The following is a 20,061-nucleotide window of genomic DNA, read 5'->3' on the forward strand; positions in this document are numbered from 1 at the left end:
TTAGCAACATGGCCAGATCTCACCTCTTTAAAAAAATGTAAAAATTAGGCAGGTGCAGTGGCTCAAATGAAAAGTTTTGTATAATGTGCACGTGCCAGAAATGGCAACTACAGGAAATTCAAATGAAGACAGCTGTGCTATTATCACGTTATAGCTAGTAGTCTTATCTTGACAGATAAGCACCAGAGGGGATATTTTAAATTTTCTATTAACTTCAAATTTTTTTCACTTAATTCTTTAACATTAAAGAAATGCATAGTATTTTAAAATAATAACATGTTAACTACACTAGTAAAATTATATTTCCAGCTTTAGAAATATTTATAATGGAAAGATTCAAGCATACACAAGATTAAAAAATAGAGTGAATTGTACCTCAGTGTACCATTGACCAGCCATAGTAGTCGTCAATGCATGGTTTATCTTGTTTCATCTGTTATCATTAACCACTGGTTTATTTTGAAGCAAATGGACATCATAACAGTTCATCCATCATTATCAGTATTTTAAATTATAAGTTCATCACATATTCAATGGCAAGAGTAGATAGTGGAAAGAAATGTATAACAAAAGAAAGAAAAGAAAAAAAGCACTTGATAATGGTGGTTGTCATAAGTCACCCATAAGTCTTAACTCCCTAAGCTTCTCAGTGGTGGCCCACCTTTCAAGATGGACAAAAGGAAATAGAGTGACAGAATTATTACTGAGAAGCACGCAAATAGGGTGACGGCATTACTGCTGAGAAGCAACCTTCCATTTCCAAACCATACCATTTTTTTCTTCCTTTCTCTCAGGAGTTTATCTACAGCCAGGCAAGTGGCTCATACCTGTAATTTCAGTACTTTTAGAGGCTGAGGCAGGAGGATGGCTTGAGCCCAGGAGTTCAAGACCAGCCTAAGCAACATAGGGAGACCTCACCTCATCTCCAAAATAAAAATAAAATAATAATAATAATAATAATTAAATTAGCTGGGTATGGTGGTGTGCCCCTGTAGTCCCCAGCTACTTGGGGGCTGAGATGGGAGGATAACTTGAGCCCCAGTGGTGGAGGCTGCAGTGAGCCGTGATCACAATCACACCAGAGTACCCCAGACTGGGCAAGAGAACAAGACCTTGAAAAAAAGAAAGGCAAGAAAGGAAGAAAAAGAAAAGAACGGAACAGAAAAGAAGGAAGTTTAATCTATTGAGCCAATAAAAGCAATTGCACTTTGCCCCTTTTATGCCTGAGTTGAGAAAGAGAAAGAAGAGTCCAGGCACTCAGTGGGCTTCACTTCTCTCTGTTCTCTGCTTTTGTGGCTATGTGTTTTACGTCTCAGACAGGGTTGCTTTTATCTCACACTTACGAAGACACATCCTGATCTCATTTGTCAATTAAAGGATTTTGGTTGCACTTGGCATTCTCTTGCTCTCACCTCTTCAAGCCTATAGCTTCTTACCTTGAAGAGTCTGTTGATAGTAGACAAAGGAGACACTCTCACCCAGTTTTTTCCACTCTAATCTGGAGGCAACAGTCTTCTTTGGGGTTTTACAGGCTAAAATAGCCTCTAGGAACAACAACAAAAATATTTGTTTTCTAACTGTTCCCATGAATTTATATTTTCCTCAACTAGGTAACAAAATTTTAAACATCTTAAAATTGCTCCCTTATGGTTTTATTCATTCATTCAAAAATTACATCAACAGGTCCCATGTTGGCTCAACCCAGAGATGAATTGGAAGCCTTCCGGCTTTTCCACATAATAATTGTGTGACACTATGCTTATTTCCCTGGTTATAAGGTTTGAGTTTTCATCTGTAAAATGGGATAGTATTTCATAGAGTTGTCGTGAGTCTTCAAATGCAATAAGATATGAAAAGCACACAGGTGTGGACACAATAAGGACTTAACAAATGGCAGCTATGATTAATTGTGTACCTTATTATTCTTAGTCTCAGTCTTGAAGGAATCTACCATCTGGTAGAAGAGGCAACTAAGATAATGGCATTTAAGCCCAGAGTGGCTGAGTACCAGATATGCAGATGGTGACTCATGCTTAGTAACCAAGAAAGGCACTTAGTCCAGCCTGGGGCATGCTGGGAAACCCAGAGACATTTCCCCAACATGCTACGTTCTCACTCAGATCCCTTCTTTGTCAACCTTCTCTACAAATACGTTAATATGTATCCAATACGATCTTCTAATAAATCATTGATTTTTACCCCCAAATAACTGCCTATAAACTTGCCTCAGTCCAGATAAATTATTAAAATATTAAATCTTGGCATCAAGTGTAACTGCTTCAATGTACCTAAGTTCCTTTATTATAAGAAATTTACTGCAATTGTGTCATTAAAATAATTCTTGGAGCCTCCAAAGGAATCTCCTTCTTTTCACTGTCCAAACAAGATGTCTGAGAGGAAAAAAACAAAACAAAACAAAACCAGTACCAGTCTGGGAACTGCTTTGAGTTGCCAAATGGAAACCTCCAGTTATAAATATTTTTTTAAGTAATTTTTAACCAGGCTCACTAGAATGTCAATTCCAGGTTTCCGAGACAATTTTTTTCCCCACAAGGCATATAGTTTGACCTAAAAAAGCACAGTATCTTTGACCAGAAATTTTTTAAAAAATCCTTTTCATACCTCTGATTTTAATGTTAAGCAAAGGAATGTTAAAAAAAGAATGCAGAATATTTAGTTTCTAATTTTTTTCATTCCACACATATTGCTGGACATACAAAAATGGAATAAAAGGTAATGGAAAATAGAAAGTAGGGCAAAGAAAAGAAAGGCAAGGAAGAAAAGAACCAAAAGATGTTTTCAAGGATGTCTAAAGTTTTTAAAGCAGGTTTTACATTACAAAGAGACATCATTTTACAGACATGTTTACAGTTAGGCTACAAAGACAAATGCGTGCTAAGGGACCTGTCTGAGGAAACACAGTTCTGTTCTGTTGATTAAGAAGAATGGGTGGTGACCTTCCGGAGTCTTGAGTTGTAGATAGGTTTCCTTCCGGTATTTTGTGAGTTTCCAACAATTCAACACACACCCACACTCATTTTTAGCCTATTCCTCATGTCTTACTTCTATGTCTTAAAAATAATGTTATACTCAAATAATTGCACTGTTTTACATATTTAACTATTCATGCATGTGTGTGCACCTACACACACACACACACACACACACACACACACACACACACCCCTCCCTTGGTGAATTCTTCCTCATTTCTGTCCTTATTATGCTGTGGAAAAACCTCTATGAAAACTATACTAGAAAATATAGCAATAATTTTCCTAAGTCCAGTGATTTCATTTCAGCCTCCCTCTCACTGGCCATGTAAAATGTGGAGAAATGGTTTATCCAATTCATCCAAAATATGTTGAGTACTTACTATATGCCATGCATTATTCTTGAGCTATATCAGTGAACAAAACAAAAAGCCTTGTCCTTTGGGATCTCACAGTCTAGCAGGGGAAGTCAGGCAAACAAGAAACATAATAAAGTGAATTACTTAGTACATTAGGAGATGATGAAGGTTATGAAGACAAAAGCCAGCAGAGCAGAGTACAGGAGGTTTGGAAGTGCTGAGGACAGGGCTACAATTTTTGAAAAACGGTAGCCAGAGTTCACCTCATTCAGAAGGTGATATTTGACCAAAGGTTTAAAAGAGGGAGAGAATTCACGACATGGTTCTTTGAGAAAGAATATCGCAAGCAAGAAAAGAGCCAGCACCTAGGCCCTTGGGTACTAATGCCTTGATCTGGAACTTCTAGCCTCCGGGACCATAGAGAATCAATTTCTATTGTTTTAAGTCACCTGATTTGTAGCATTTTTAAATGGCAGCCCTAGGAAACAACTGCAGAGAATAAAAATACTGGAATCATGGGGTCAGTATCTGAGGTTAAGGAAGCACATGAACTTACAACCTAACTCCCATGAACTCTCTTCCCTCTCTTCAGCCAAAACTCGATACTTACGTCAGCATAATTTTCTCTATCAGGCTGTAGGGTTATTGTACCATAATACAGTAGGTTATAGCAGAGGCTCTGGAGTTAGACCATCTCTACCACATACTCCGCATGTCATATTGGGAGAATTACTTTTTTTGAACATTAAATTCATGACTATGAAATGATAAAAAGGACAGTACTCAGTTTACAAAGTTGTCACTAAGATTAAATGAGACACTATATTTACGTGCATGATGCACATGGTACCACCTTGCATATAGTATGCGCTCCACAAATGGTCATTATTTTTTTCCACTCCTGAGGAATTTCTCTTAGTTATAGTTGCAAGCTTGCCTTGACATAGAAATCTATACTTTATACCATTACAGATTTCCTGTAAACCACTCCAATTTGAAATAAAATATTATCTCTGTAGGAGATAGCAAAAAACATGGATATAAATCATATTTCCTCAACCTAAGAGAGAAGAGAGTTCATGAGAGTTAAGCTGTATGTGCATTTGCTTTCTTAGCCTCAGGAAAATGTACCAAGGTTTTCTATTCTTTCAGTGCCAAAATATCTATTTCATTTGGATCAAGAAAAGAGAATTCTTTGTTTATAAAAAGCATTAGCAACAACATGCGGCAAAATAATTACATTTCAAAATCACATAGATAGAATCATTGTGAATTTTAATTTTCCTGGATTCTGTACTGCTAATTATCCTTTGATTTCATTTTCAGGGCTCAAGTTAAAAATCATCAAAATCTTACATAACAGAAAAAGAATTGATACTACCAAAATAGCTGTGACTTAGCAGAAATTACTTCTCTCAAGAAATGCTTGCTATTAAACTCTGATTTATAGCTTTCAGGTGTAGACTCCCTTTGCAGGAGGCTGCTCATATAATTTACAAGCCTGGCAGAGCTGCCCTGATTTCAGTGTCCTTCTGCTCTTGGCACTACCATAGGAAGTGCAGTGCAGCGCTGGAAAGAAGGAATTAATTAATAACTTCTTGACCTCAGAGAAACAAGACATAACAAATGAACAAATTGGGTAAAACAAACATACACAAATATACAAGTCACAGAATATTATAGACTTAAAGGAAAATGAAGTTACCACATCAAATATCCTAAAACTAAAATGTGGCAGAGACAGAAATGTATGTATGCCTTATGAAGAGCCAAGCTGGAATGACGGGGATACATATAAAATAGAATTAAAATGAAATTCTTAAGCAAAAAGGTGATATGAAACAAGAAAATAGAAAACACTTATTTTGGAGTGAGATTAACATTTGATTGTAATACATTATGGAAGGATTTGGGATTTTCTGTATTAAAAATAAAACATGCATTAAGAAGTAATGTAACTGGGTACAGGGTTTTGGAGTGATGAAAATATTTTGGAACTAGGTAGAGATATTGGTTGCAGAATACTGTGAATTTACCAAATGCAACTGAATTGTTCACTTAAAAACCATGGATTTCAGTTTATGTGAAATTCATCCGGATACGTGTTTTTAAAATAGTGTAAGATTAAAGAACATAATTTTGATGTCCTAACTCAGACATGATGGCAGAGGATATACATCCCTTGTATCCAGCTGGACCCAGCATCAAGAACCTCCGAGTAAGTGAGAAGTAGGGGAACTGAACTTCGCTTCCTTTGTTCCTCAGGGACATCCTGGTCCATTTTCCCCTCTCTCACTCCGTGCTCACCTTGTGGCCTTTCCAGCTTCTGTTCTGGCATCTCACCCCGCCCTGTTTTTCCACCCTGGAAGTGCTCCATAGTCCCAGATTCCCTCAATCATTAATTTCCTCTTCCCACCTCTCTCCGTTTAAAACTAACTCGTAACAGAGTGTCCTATAGCTTAAGCATATAAAATATTAGACCTTAAGAGAACGTAGTGAACCTAATAATTGTTTAAGTAATTTGTTATTAAGTTATTCATTTGTTTTTAAATGGTAATTTTTTTTTTTTTTTAATGGACTCTTGGTCTGTCAGCTAGGTCTGGAGTACAGTAGTGTGATCTCAGCTCACTGCAACCTCCGCCTCCCAGGTTCAAGTGATCTCCTGCCTCAGCCTCCCAAATAGTTGGGATTACAGGTGCCCACTACCAGGCCTGGCTAATTTTTTTAGTAGAGATAGGTTTCACCATGTTGGCCAGGCTGGTCAAGAACTCCTAACCTCAGGTAATCCACCTGCCTCAGCCTCCCAAAGTGTTGGGATTACAGGTGTGAGCCACTGTGTCTGGCCATTTTTTTTTTTTTTTTTTGAGACAATATCTCACTTTGTTGCCCAGGCTGGAATGCATTGGCATGATCGTGGCTCACTGCAGCCTCAAATTCCTGCACTCAAGTGATCCATCCACCTGCCTCAGCCTCCTGAGTAGCTGGGACAACATGTCTGGCTGATTTTTTTTTTAAATAGAAACAGGGTCTTCATGTTTCCCAGGCTGATCTCAAACTGCTGGCTTCAGGAGTTTGAGATTACAGGCACGAGCCACCACTCCCAGCCAGGACTGATTCTTATTACAGTGTATTTTTAACTTAACAAGCACATGTAATTTGTATCATGTGTTAGGCACTATTGAAAGCATTATGTAAATATTAACTCATTTAATTCCCCCGACTCCAGGCCTTTACTTTAATCTTTGTCTCTTTCCTTCAAACCTATCTTTCTCCAGCTCCCGGAATGTAAGACATACATGATGATGAGAGATCAGACATTTAGGACCTGTTTCTTAAATGTCTACAATCTCTGGCCTAATTGAGTATTAAATTTAAGAAATAGTAATTCTTCTGATTGCCTAGAATTATTAATTGTGGAAAAGGTAAAGGATTCTTTGGAAAAGAAGTAGGTAGTCAATATTTGAAACAAACTTAGAGGGCAGGCATGGTGGCCCACACTTGTAATCCTAATACTTTGGGAGGCTGAGGTGGGCAGACTGCTTGAGCCCAGAAGTTCAAGACCAGCTTGGGCAACATGGTGAAATCCTGTTTCAAAAAAAAAAAAAATACAAAAAATTAGCCAAATATGGTGTCCTGCACCTGTAATCCCAGCTACTCAGGTGGCTGAGGTAGGAGGATCACTTGACCCCTGGAGGTGGAGGTTGAAGTGAGCCGAGATCATGCCACTCCAGCCTGGGTGACAGACAGAGACCCCAACTCAAACAAAACAAAGCAAAATAAAACAACAACAACAACAAAAACCTTACTAAAAAAACCCATATATAGGTTACAAGTTTCTTTTGACGATTTTTTAAATGTGGCAAAATAAACATAAAATTCCCCATCTTGGTCATTTTTAACTGTATAGTTCAGTAGCATTAAGAATATTGATGTGCATATAACAATCTCCAGCACTATTTTATCTTGCAAAACAGAAACTTTATACTCTTTAATTAACTTTTTATACACATTTTAAAGAAGCTAAATAGGTAAGAAAATGGCAACCCAAAGTAAGCTATATTAATATCATCTTAAATACAGAGTGGGGTTTGAAGTGTTCATTTCTATTTTTCATATCTAGCTGGCTAGAAACTTTCCAAGATCTCCATCTCCCAGTTTTCACAAATTAGATTTGCTTTATTGCAGATAATTTAAGTAACAAGGGACCTTCTTTGTACATCTAGTCTTTGATTGAATGTCCAAAATTTCCACTGAGAAGATAGAGAAAATGTTCTTGAGGTGGAGTCAGCATAAAGCAGCATTTCAGGCAGAGGAATTACTGTGAGGTAAGACAGAGAATCCCAACCAATAGAAAGTAACATCACATGAGTAACTCTCCTGAGTTATAAACAATACAGCCTGTGAAAATCAGTAAGATACTGTACCTTGGTACTCTATTGCTGTGACTACTTGTTGATTTTTTGGGGCAGAAAGCCCATAGGCCTTGTGATCTGAAAGATTAAAACAGACAGGATAATTAAAATTATACAAAAATTCATTTTTGAATGTCTGAATAGGATGCAATGTTCAAGAAAAGTATCCTAAAGTTTGATGACAGTTTTACCCAATTCGTAAAACATAGTTTTAAAGTATCAAAATAGGAAAAACCCAACCAAACTATACATGTTTACTTTCTAGATTGTAGTTTTGGCCTTGAGGCATTTCTCAAAGTAGAACCCCTGCATCTGTTTGGACCCGGCCACAGACAACACTCTTGCCAGCCCGATCCTTGAAAAATAACTTACAACCTTAATTCAGCTTAATATGCAATCTAGGATCACATGGTATTGCCCCACAAATAAAAGCTAATTGTTTTTAGTGCTTATTTAAAAGTATAAATAGCTTTATGAATTTATCCCCAACAACATCTGTCATATAGAAATGAGTCATTTTTACATACTTCTGATGAAATTTGTATATATATAATGTATATAAGCTGTATATAAAATTATGATAAAAATTCAAGCAGAACATCTTTATTTTTTTCCCCCAAAACATTTCAATGATTTTTGAGAATTGGTCTATAGACTGAAGTAACTGACCATGGTGGCTACCGCTACTGTGATCTAATAGTTACACGATGCTGCTGTTGATTCATTGTCACTCCCTTAAACTAACACAAAAATTTTCACTTAAAAAAGTACATTTGATAAGGAGAGGAGACAGGGCAGTACTGGGTAGAAGAGGGCAGTTCCCTGGCAAAGGCCACACCCTCAAGCCTGGAGACCAGTGACCCTAAAAGGGGAGAAGCATGCCTGTTTTCATGCCCCCTATCCTGTACCTATATAAATCCCAAACCCCAGGCTCCAGATGCAGATGAGCAGGTGAGAAGACAAGGAGACAAGCAGACGAATAGCAGAACAATGGGGCAGAGAAAGAGAGAAGACGAGAGACATTGGAACACTGAGAGGAGTTTGACTGGGGGCAGTCGGAGAAGTGTTCAGCTTCCGGATGACCAAACTCCAGGAAAAGATTATCTTCCCACTCCATCCTTTCTTCCAGCTCCCTATCCATCCTGCTGAAAGCTACCTCTACCACCCAATAAAACCCTGCATTCATTCTTCAAGCCTGTGTGTGACCCGATTTTTCTGAAACGCTGAGCAAGAGCTCAGGATACAGAAAGCTGTCACACTGGCCCTTGGCCCATGTGAAAAGGCAGAGGGTTCATTGAGCTGGTAAACACTCAGGCCATCTGTGGATGGTGGGGCTAAAAGGGCACACTGTAACACACACCCACTTGGGCTCCCGAACTTGTCTGTCTGCATGCTGCACCCCTCCCACTCTCTGCGGGGGTTCAAGTAACGGTGACAACTGAACAGGTGAGCCATACCCTTGTCGCATGTCCTGCAAGGGGGATCAGGAAACTCTCCCATTTCACCTTCACATACTTGCTTTTATTCTGAAAAATTCAATATTCAAAATAATCTGGTATGGTAGGCATTATTAGTACTAAAGAAGAAAGTAGCAGAGACAGGAATTTAAAACTTTCTAATTCTGTCTTTGATTTGTATAACTTTCTTTATGGATGTCATTCTATACTCCATGTAATGGCCATGTTTAAAAATAATTTAAATATTTTCCTTTAAGTATACATCTCTAAATATAAATGCTACAAGCATAAGACTCTTGCCTGTTACATTCTCTGAAATTAACCCAGACATTCAGAACAGTGCCTGTCATAAAGCAAGACACAAGAAATACTTGTTGAATAAATGAGCCCATTCCTTTTTGTATACTAATGAGAAAAGTCCAGGAAATGAGGTTGGCTCAAATTGACAGTAAGGAAGAGTGCCTGAAGAAAAGCAATTTTTTGGGGAAAGTGTTGTAAGTACATATACAATATTGGATTGGTGTTAATTGTTTCAAAATCAGAATAATGTAAAACATTATTGTTGTTTGATATGGTTTGGCTATGTCTCTACTCAAATCTCATCTTGAACTGTAGTACCCATAATCACCACATGTTGTGGAAGGAACCTGGTGGGAGGTAATTGAATCACGGGGTGGTGACCTCCATGCCGTTCTCATGATAATGAATTGAGTTTTCACGAGATCTGATGGTTTTATAAGGGGCTTTTCCCCACCTTCACTCTGCGCTTCTCCTTGCTGTCGCCATGTGAAAAGGATGTATTTGCTTCCCCTTCTGCTGTGACCCTAAGTTTCCTGAGGCCCCCCCAGCCATGCTGAACTGTGAGTCAATTAAACCTCTTTCCTTTATAAATTACCCAGTCTTGGTGTGTCTTTATTAGCAGGGTGAGAATGGACTAATACATTGGTCATCTCAAGTAAACAAATTAAGCAAACAATCCAACTGCTGTCTTTCCTTATTCACCCAAAAAATTACACATGAAATAAGGCAAGACTGAATTAAGCCTATCATGAAAATCTAAAGAAGGTTATTCTTGACTATATAGTTCTATAATTTATTTTAAATGCTATTTCTCCACTCATTCTATCATCTGTCCTCTGACTTCCTGTGGTCTATTGAACCTGTTTTCACCAAAACAAAAATGACCTATCTGTGTTGGCTTAACTAATGGACACTTTTCAGTCTATATCTTACCTGACCTCTCTGCAACACGAGACTCTGTTGACTTTCTTATATTATTCTGTAACTTGATTCTCTCCTAGTCTTCGTCCTTCTGTTCTGATCCTGGTGTTTCATTCTGGCTGCTTTATGAGTTCTTCCTCCTTGTTCTGCTCATCCATCCATCCATCCATCCATTCATCTATCATCCATCCATCCATCATCCATCCATCCATCAATCCATCCATCTATCTATCCCTCTGTCCATCCAGAAACTGCTTTTCTGACTAAACTACTTCCTTTTTATAGATGATTTTATACTCTCATTGACCCAACGAGCATTTATTTGCCAAAAAGTCCTAACTTCACATCTCAAGCTCTAATCTCTCTCTTGAAATTCAATCCACAAGCCCAGCTTTCTGTTGGACATCTGTACTTCCATTTCCTACAATTACCACAAACTCATGGGTAAAACTCATTAGCATGTCCCTAAACTTTATCTTATTTCTACAAATCCCATCTCTGTGTAAAGCATCACATTCCATATGGCCACTCACATCAGAAACTTAGGAGCTGCCCAGAGTGCATCCATCCTCTCATCACTTCACTCATCAGTTTCCATCTATAGACTAAGAATTGTGTGTCATCCATGAAAATGCTTCGAAATATTTTTCCTTCCCTCTTTTCCCACCTCCGACCTTTATGCCACAAAGTGATTAGGGAAGGGATATGGATAGCCAAACTTGAGATAGAAATATAGGGTATTTCCTGCCTTTCCACATCCAAAATCCTAGCCATAAGAGTAATGGAAAACATTCACAATTTTGGCAAACATTTAAGAGAAGACATCATGAGTAAAGTACACCTGCTTTCCAGACTTGGAGTACAGAGAAGGAAGTAAGTTAGAGGATATAGACCTTGATGGGTTCTTGAGAAGGATGATAATAGCTAACATTTATTAAGCACTTGGTGCTTTACAAGTATTAACTCATTTGACTCTTACAATTCTCCATGGCAGGGTACCATTTTTACTTACATTTTTGAGGGTAGGAGAACAGAGACACATAGAGAGTAAGACACTTGGCCATGATTATACAGGAAGTAAGTGGTGGAGTTTGGATTTGGACTCAGTCAGTACCTAAAGCCCACATAGTTAATTACTGTGCTATATTAGGCCCACACCATGTTCTCCCCAAGCTAAACATGAGCAAGGACTACAGATTAACAAAGATGTCAGGTGGAAAGGTTCATTGGTCTAATGAAGACAGGAGAGTTTGAGAAATTGGTTAGAATGAAGGCAAAAGACTGGCTCTGAAGCACAACAGGAAGGCTGAAGCTAAGAAGCTGAATTAGGAAAGTAAGACACCAAGGTAGTTCCAGAGGGAGGGTCTAGGTAAGGGTTTCTTAATCTTGACACTATTGATATCTGGTGCCCAGTCATCCTTTGTACTAGGGGCTGTCCTGTGCACTGTAGGATGTTTTGCAGTATCCCTGCTTCTATCCACTAGAGGCTGATATCACCACGTTCCCAAGTGATGACAACTAAAAATGTCCCTGGACATTAGCAAATGTCCCCTGAGAGATGGGGGTCAAGTACTCACTCCTGGTTGAGAAACATTGCCCTAGACTTACAGTTAGACCAGTTTGAACAACCAGGAACAGGAATAAACCAATAGACTATAAAGAAGGGGAAAGAACCATGAATTCTAGGATTTTGAAAGTTCCATGAAATCAGAATTTTATAACTATGAAAGAGAATTGATTAAACTCCTGGAGAGAGAAATCTTTCATATGACATGACATCTCTTCTTTGATTTATTTACCTATATGTATCAACATGTAAATTAGTCTTCCAGTGCTAGGTTTTATCACTCCTAAAGAATATATGCTATTCTGGAGAATTTTTTTTTTCCTTAGAATCCCGGACAGCAATCTAATTGTGAAGCTAAAATTTGCAAAAGTGCTTTGAGAGGCCAAAGAAGGAGGATTATTTGAAGCCAGGAGTTTAAGATTAGCCTGGGCAACATAGTAACATCCTCCATTTCTACAAATTAGCTGGGTATGGTAGCACCTGCCTATAGTCCCAGCTACTTGGGAGGCTGAGGAAGGAAGATCACTTGAGCACCAGAGTTTGAGGCTACAGCGAGCTATGACTGCACCACTGTACTCCAGCCTGGACAACACAGGGACCCAAAGAAAATGTTTTTTTTTTTTAATTTGCAAAAGTCTATGGGACACGAATTACTAGATTTCTAGTACAACAGGAAAACCAGTGATACACAGGTTCTATATCTCTCAATGGAAAATATATTCAGTAGGGAAACTGGCAAACATGGTGTCTATATGAAGAGTAAAGGATTGAACTGATCCTTTCTCTTGACAGCTATAAATACGTGTGTCGAAAGCAGTGATCCATGTGGTTCAATCTTAGAGAGGTGTCAGGGCCACCAAGGAGTAATTTCAAAAGAACTCTCTTGCTTGTATATTTTAAGAACCATGAAAGGGGTCCAAGCAATCTTTTTAAGTATCCTATTCCTCCTTTTCCATACACTTTGATCACATAACAGCTGTTCTTTCTTTTCTCTTCCCCCATATCTCTTTCGTCTCCTGTGTCCCTTTCTTTCTTAGCTTCTCCTCTGCTTCTCACATGTTACTTTATAGACTCCAAAGACAGAGTCTGAATATTCAGAGAGCAGAGGAAGGAATGAGGCTCAGGAGACGAAGCCAGAATCCTTTTCAGTGAGCTGGGGAAGACAGGACCTGAAAAGTTCTTGTTGCTTTACTCCTACTTTTATTTTTATTTTATTTTTTTATTTTTGAGACTGAGTCTCACTCTGTTGCCCAGGCTGGAGTGCAGTGTGCAGTCTTGGCTCACTGCAACCTCCGCCTCCCAGGTTCAAGCAATTCTCATGCCTCACCCTCCTGAGTAGCTGAGATTACAGACATGTGTAACCACGCCCGGCTAATTTTTGTATTTTTAGTAGAGATGGGGTTTTACCAAGTTGGCCAAGCTGTTCTTGAACTCCTGACCTCAAGTGATCCCCCTGCCTCGGCCTCCCAAAGTGCTGGGATTATAGACGTGAGCCACTGCGCCCGGCATACTCCTACTTTTAACGACAGAATGTCTGAACATTTTTGCCAATGATTCCAATGCCAAACCATTATCCTGTGAAACTTTCAAAGTATACTTCGAAAAAGTCTCTTTGTCTCCCTTAGCAATGTGTGAATTAATGTCCTCAGAGAAACTCTACTTACGACTGACAATTCTTGTGATTTTTGAAGCATTTTAGTACACTTTTTAGACAAAACAATAAAGACTCAAATTCCCTGGAAACCAGTTGAGAAAAACCTTTGGGCAAAATAGGAAAAGATAATCTTTGTTCCCTCTGTATCATCATACCTTTGACATTTTCAGACGCTACACTGGCTACCGAGAATATTTATTTTCTTCAGTCTGTCCTGGCTTTCCTTCATTTCAGGCAAATTTTAGTACAATCTGAGATTAGAAGATTTAGGAACTGGGATTCAGGAATCATTGAGAAAGAAAATCATCTTCTCTTTCTCAATTCCAGTTTTCCACTTGTTAAAATTTCCTTTAAGAAACATTTCTTAAATTGTCAAAAATTACTATAAAAGTTCTGTGAAAAATAACAGCTCGTTAACTTGAAGAATTTTGTTAATTCCTTTGTACATTTTTTATGTGTGTATTAATATTTGAACAGAAAAGTAATGTATCACAGATGTTAAAAGAGAGAATTAGTTGAATTGGCAAAATTATGTGGGCAAAAAAATATAAAGAGCATTAGTGGTAATCAATTAATCAATGGTAGTATTTTGTAGTAGCTGAATATTTATTTCCATAATGTTTTTCTTTTTATGTGTATAAATTTAAGGGGTACAAGTGCAGTTTTGTTGGATATGTTGTAAGTGGTGAAGTCTGGGTTTTTAGAGTAGCTGGCATCCAAACACACATTGTACCCACATTTGTGATTTCAAGTATCTTCTCCTTCTAGCTCTAATTCTCCTTTCTTCCTCTAATTCTATTTACTTCAGGGTTTACCAACAAATTAAGTAAAAATATTTAAAACGTATGGTCACATATGTTGAACTTATTTGAACAGAAAGCTCTAAATGTTTACATTAAAAAATTGATTTATTATAAGATTTCTACCTTGTTTAGCTTTCTAGTCTTAGAGTTCCTTTTTAAAAATCATGTATTAATAACTCTTTTTATAAAAACAAAATGTTGGATTTTACATCAACATATCACTAGCAGATGTTAGGTATAGCCCCTGTTGGCTGCTTTCTTGAAGTGATTTTTATTTTTTTCTTCACTTTTCCAGAATAAATTAAATAGGAAAATAAACAAAAGAAAATGGGCAGGTAGGCCTGCTGGTTGAGGTCAACAATTGTCTTAAAATTGGCCTCAGAACATCTTTAATAGTCATGAACATGTTCTAAAAGCACTGGCAGAAGTTCATCAAATAAGGTGAAGAGATGATTATTTTCATAACTGCTAACAACTCCAAGTCAAATAATGCCCAGTCAAGTGAAACCTTTTGTGTTTATTTTCCCCCCAAATTAAAGAAGAAAAGTTTTTGTATTCTCTACTCATCTAAGATAGTCTGGTTTGACTAAGAATAAATATTTACTCTACATTACTAAAATTACTATAAAGGTGTTATTTAAATTAACACTTTTAATTGAAATCATGACTAGGAAAAACTGAAGAAGTGTTATATACTTTTTTTTTTTTTTTTTTTTTTTTTAACATGGAATCTCAGTCTGTGGCCTAGGCTGGAGTATAGTGGTGTGATCTTGGCTTACTGCAATATCCACCTCCTGGGTTCAAGTGATTCTCCTGCATCAGCCTCCCAAGTAGCGGGATTACAGGTGCATGCCACCACACCCAGGTAATTTTTGTGTTTAGTAGAAATGGGGTTTTAGCATGTTGGCCAGACTGGTCTCAAACTCTTGACCTGAAGTGATCTGCCCGCCTCAGCCTTCTGAAGTGCTGGAATTACAGATGTGAGCCACTGTGCCCATCCTGAAGTTTTTGTTTGTTTTAAAAGTATAGTACACACAGTGTCATGTATAAAAGCAAGTTTTAAAAACTATGGATATCAATTATATCAAAAGTTTCATAAAAATAAAAATGTATGGTCATGTGGTTTTGGTAATTACGGAAAGACAATTATTATACTGATACGGTTTGGATCTGTGTACCACCCAAATCTCATGTTGAGTGGTGATTCCTAATGTTGGAAGTAGGGCCTGGTGGGAAGTGGCTGGATCATGGGAATAGTTTCTCATGAATGGCTTAACACAATCCCCCTTGGTACTGTTGTCATGATAGTGAGATCTCATGAGATCTGGTTGTTTAAAAGTGTGTAGCACTTCCCCTTTTTCTTTCTTTCTTTTTTTTTTTTTTCCTGTGACACAGTTTCCCTATATCACCAAAGCTGGAGTTCAATGGCTCCATCTTGGCTCACTGCAACGTCCGCTTCCTGAGCTCAAGTAATTTTTGTGCCTCAGCTTCCTGAGTAGCTGAGACTACAGGCATGTTCCACCATGCCCTGCTAATTTTTGTACTAACAGTAGAGACAGAGTTTCGCCATGTTGGCGAGGGTGATCTCGAACTCCTGGCCTCAAGTGATCCACCCACCTCAGCCTCTCAAAGTGCTGGGATTACAAGTGTGAGCCACTGTGCCTGGCCAAAAAGTGTGTAGCACTGTAGCACCTCCCTGCTTTCTGTCTTGCTCTTGCTCACACCACATGAGATGCCAGTTCCCTCTTCACCTTTCTCAAACTTCATTTCTTAAAATATGAGAGTTGTGTGAATTTCATTTTTCAACTTTCCTGCTGAAAGATGACTCATAAAATCTTGGCCCTTACGTTAACATACAAATGTTATTAATTAAGTTCTATTACCACAAGTGCTTACAGAAGAAACTTGAAAACTAAGGGAAACTTCCCAGCTTATTGTTGCTTCATGCTTCCTTTGATTAGACCTCAGGAAGCCAAAAGAACAAGAACCATTTATTTTGAAGTGCAGAACATGGAAACAATGGTTTGGCATCGCTTAACTATCATATTCACAATTATCAGGCAAGACTCCTAAGAATTAGCTACCCTGATTTCTTGGGTCCTCTAAATCCAGGGACCATAATTTCCCTTTTCTTTTGGCAAAAGCAGATCTTTGACGTTTTTATTTCAAAACTAGTTCTACACATCCAACTGTGAGCTAACACCAACACGCATTTTTTAGGGTCAGTGAACTAGACCAATAAAGTAAATCATTTAATGAATATCTGCACACATTAAAATCATTGGGACGTTTGCAGCTGCCTCCTGGAATGGTCAGGAAATGAGGTTTTGTGCTATTGGATAAAGGTCAATATAGTTTTTTAAAATTTTGATGCCAGGTCTTTCTCTGCCACCCAGGCTGGAATGCAGTGGCATGATCATAGTTCACTGCAGCCTGGGTCTCCCGGAGCTCTGGTGATCACTGCACCTCAGCAGTCCTGAATAGCTGGGACAGTGGGCAAACACCACCATGCCTGGCTAATTTTTTGTATTTTTTGTAGAGACAGAGTCTGTCTATGTTGCCCAGGCTGGTCTTGAATCTCTGGATTCAAGCGATCCACCCACCTCGGCCTCCCAAGTGCTGGGATTATAGGCATGAGCCACCATGAGCAGCCAAAGTCAAATTTTTGAAACTCTTTCAAATTGAGTATTGAAAAGAGGAACAAAGGTATCTGTGTCCAGATATGGTATTCAAAATTCTAATCGTCAGAATACAACTCAAGTGAAATGGCTATTTGATGTGTGTCATGGCATGAAGAGAACTGGAGTTATGACAGAATCCATCAAAAGTTATGAAATTATTTAGTCAGCCTTAGCACTTAATCTTAGCACTAAGTCTTAATAAGGTGGTATAGGAACTGACTTTACCCACATTGGGATAAAGAACTAAATTGTGTTCCACCATTATTATTTTCAACAGCTTGGCTTTTTGAATAAACATCACCTAAAATTAAATAAAAGACAACATCAGAGTCTAGCAAGGTAAGAAAAGAGTAGCGTACAAGAGAAATGCAACTCCAGTCTTCATTGTAGATGAAAACAGAACCATTCTGTCTTTAGGAAGTCATAACCGAGTATTTGAAACCCAGTGCTATGAATTACTAACCATGTCACCTTGGACAAGCTACAGCCTCAGTTTTGTTTCGGTAAAATGAAGCCAGTAATGCCTTCCCTAGCTGGTTGTAAAGATTAAATGAAATCATGTACATAATTGCTTAGCCTAGATCTTGGCACACAGCAGATTCTCTGTAAACACTTGCTTCTCATCCCCCTTCCCCTCACTTCACATTGCTTTTTATCCAATGTGGTGACACCGGGCATTTCACAAACGATTCCTCCACAATAATCGTGTATGAGGATATTCTATGGAAATAGAAAATGAATTGTCAGGGTTATACTTTTCCCCCACCTTTTTTTTCCCTCTGAAGACAGTTTCACTCTGTTGTTCTGGCTGGAGTTCAGTGGCATAATAATGGCTCACTGCAGCCTCAACCTCCCTGAGCTCAGGTGATCCTCCCACCTCAGCCTCCCAAGTAGCTGGGACCACAGTTTTTAGCCAACACACGTGGCTAATTTTTCCATTTTTTGTAGAAATGGGGTTTCACTGTGTTGTCCAGGCTGGTCTCAAACTTATAATCTCAAGTGATCCACCTGCTTCAGTCTCCCAAAAGGCTGGGATTATAGGTGTGAGCCACCGCACCCGGCCTCTCTCACCTTTTAAAATGTAATCACTACTTCATTATAGTGGAAAGCCCTGGGTTTAAATTCTACCTCCTTTTTTGTCCTTGCTATGATATGTTTTGGATAGTTAAACCTTCTTTAGCTGTGTCTCATCCTCTGTAAAACATAATGTATGATGATGCCTTCCATAACTACCTCAATTGACACAACCCATCACACCCTTCTTCTTAACACGCTTTCTACACTTAATGTCAACACACTTACCTAGTTTTTCTTCTCATGGCTCCCGTCCTTGGTCATCTCTACTTCTCTATCTATATTTCCTTCTTTAATGGTGTGATCCAGATTCCTGGCCTGTAACACTCTGACATGCTAAACATGCTCAAATATATATATATATATATATATATCTCCATTCTAGATATCTTTGGTGAGTTTCAGATCCAAATGCCTATCACTGAAAGTTTACGAGACATTTCAAACTCTACATCCAAACCTCATCTTTCTTTCTAAACCTGCTCCACCTTCTTCATCTCAGAGGATGGCAACTCAATTATTCCATCGCTCTAGTTTAAAAAAATCTGGCCTTTATCTTTAGTGATCCCCTGTGATCAGCCCATATCCAATTCATCAGCAAGACCTGTGGGCTTTACCTTCAAAATGCATTCAGAATCTGACCACTTCTCACTCCTCCCATAGCTACTACTGTGGTCTGAGCACTAACATCTCTTTTTTGGATGACTGCAATAGCCTCCTGACTGTCTTGCTTCTGTCCTGCCTTTCTGAAATCTAATCTCCACACATCCGCTAGAGCAACTCTTTAAAATGCTAAATCAGATCACGGCACGCTTGCTCAAAACCTTGGACCAGTTCTTCGTTTCCCCAGAGTAGAAGGAAAAGTCCTTTCATTGGCCTAGAAGGTCCTATGCAATATGGCTCATTGCTTTTGAACCTCCACTCTCGACTCTCCCCTCCCTCTGCTCCAGGGACACTGGCTTCCTTGTTCATCCTCAATCAGGCCAGGCTCCGGCTGTTTTCTCCATCTGAAAGACTCTTCCTTCAGATGTCTCTGAACTCCCTCACTTCTTCCAGTGACATACGATTGAAAATAGCATTATGATCTTCTAATACATTATATATGTGTTTATGTACTGAAGGTGGGGCCCTTTATTTTGGTTATTAATTTTTGTTAATAATCCTAAGGGCAAAGAACAATGCTTGTTATATGGTACTCAGTAAATATTTGCTGAATGAATGGAAATGAAGCTAATTATGGAGAAGATGGAATGGAACACACTAGTCCCCACTAATTCATGAGAGAGATGTCCGAAGATCCCCAGTGGATGTCTGAAACCACGGATAGTACCAAACCCTATATACACTCTGTTTTTTCCTATACATACATATGATAAAGTTTAATTTATAAGTTAGCCACGGTACAAGATTAATAAGAAGAACTAATCGGGCCGGGCGCGGTGGCTCACACCTGTAATCCCAGCACTTTGGGAGGCCGAGGCGGGTGGATCACGAGGTCAAGAGATCGAGACCATCCTGGTCAACATGGTGAAACCCCGTCTCTACTAAAAATACAAAAAATTAGCTGGGCATGGTGGCACATGCCTGTAATCCCAGCTACTCAGGAGGCTGAGGCAGGAGAATTGCCTGAACCCAGGAGGCGGAGGTTGCGGTGAGCCGAGATCACACCATTGCACTCCAGCTTGGGTAACAAGAGTGAAACTCCGTCTCAAAAAAAAAAAAAAAAAAAAAAGAACTAGTCATAAAACAGAACAATTATAACAATATGCTGTAATAAAAACTATGCAAATGAGGTCTCTCTTAAAATATTGCACTGTATTCGCCCTTCTTGTGATAAAGT

General features: G+C 38.6%; 1 protein-coding gene and 1 long non-coding RNA gene across 3 annotated transcripts in view; one reads left to right on the forward strand and one right to left on the reverse strand.

The window, feature by feature from the left end:
- Positions 1-20,061, reverse strand: part of JAM2 (junctional adhesion molecule 2) — a 69,829-nt gene that overhangs the window by 25,771 nt on the left and 23,997 nt on the right. For both annotated transcript variants that reach the window (XR_012514897.1, XM_003934332.4), the window contains exons 2-3: positions 7,777-7,842; positions 1,437-1,544 (exon numbers count right to left, since the gene is read on the reverse strand). Coding sequence is in view for 1 of the 2 variants with exons in the window: in XM_003934332.4 (XP_003934381.1) it covers positions 1,437-1,544; positions 7,777-7,842 (174 nt within the window). In the remaining variant the exon portion in view is untranslated. The remainder of the gene's footprint in view (positions 1-1,436; positions 1,545-7,776; positions 7,843-20,061) is intronic.
- LOC141582054 (uncharacterized) lies at positions 1,543-19,956 on the forward strand. Its single transcript, XR_012514898.1, has 2 exons — positions 1,543-7,677; positions 8,695-19,956. It is a non-coding gene; the product is annotated as an uncharacterized LOC141582054 (long non-coding RNA).

Source organism: Saimiri boliviensis, chromosome 18 (assembly GCF_048565385.1).
Source record: "Saimiri boliviensis isolate mSaiBol1 chromosome 18, mSaiBol1.pri, whole genome shotgun sequence".
Taxonomy (NCBI): Eukaryota; Metazoa; Chordata; class Mammalia; order Primates; family Cebidae; genus Saimiri; species Saimiri boliviensis.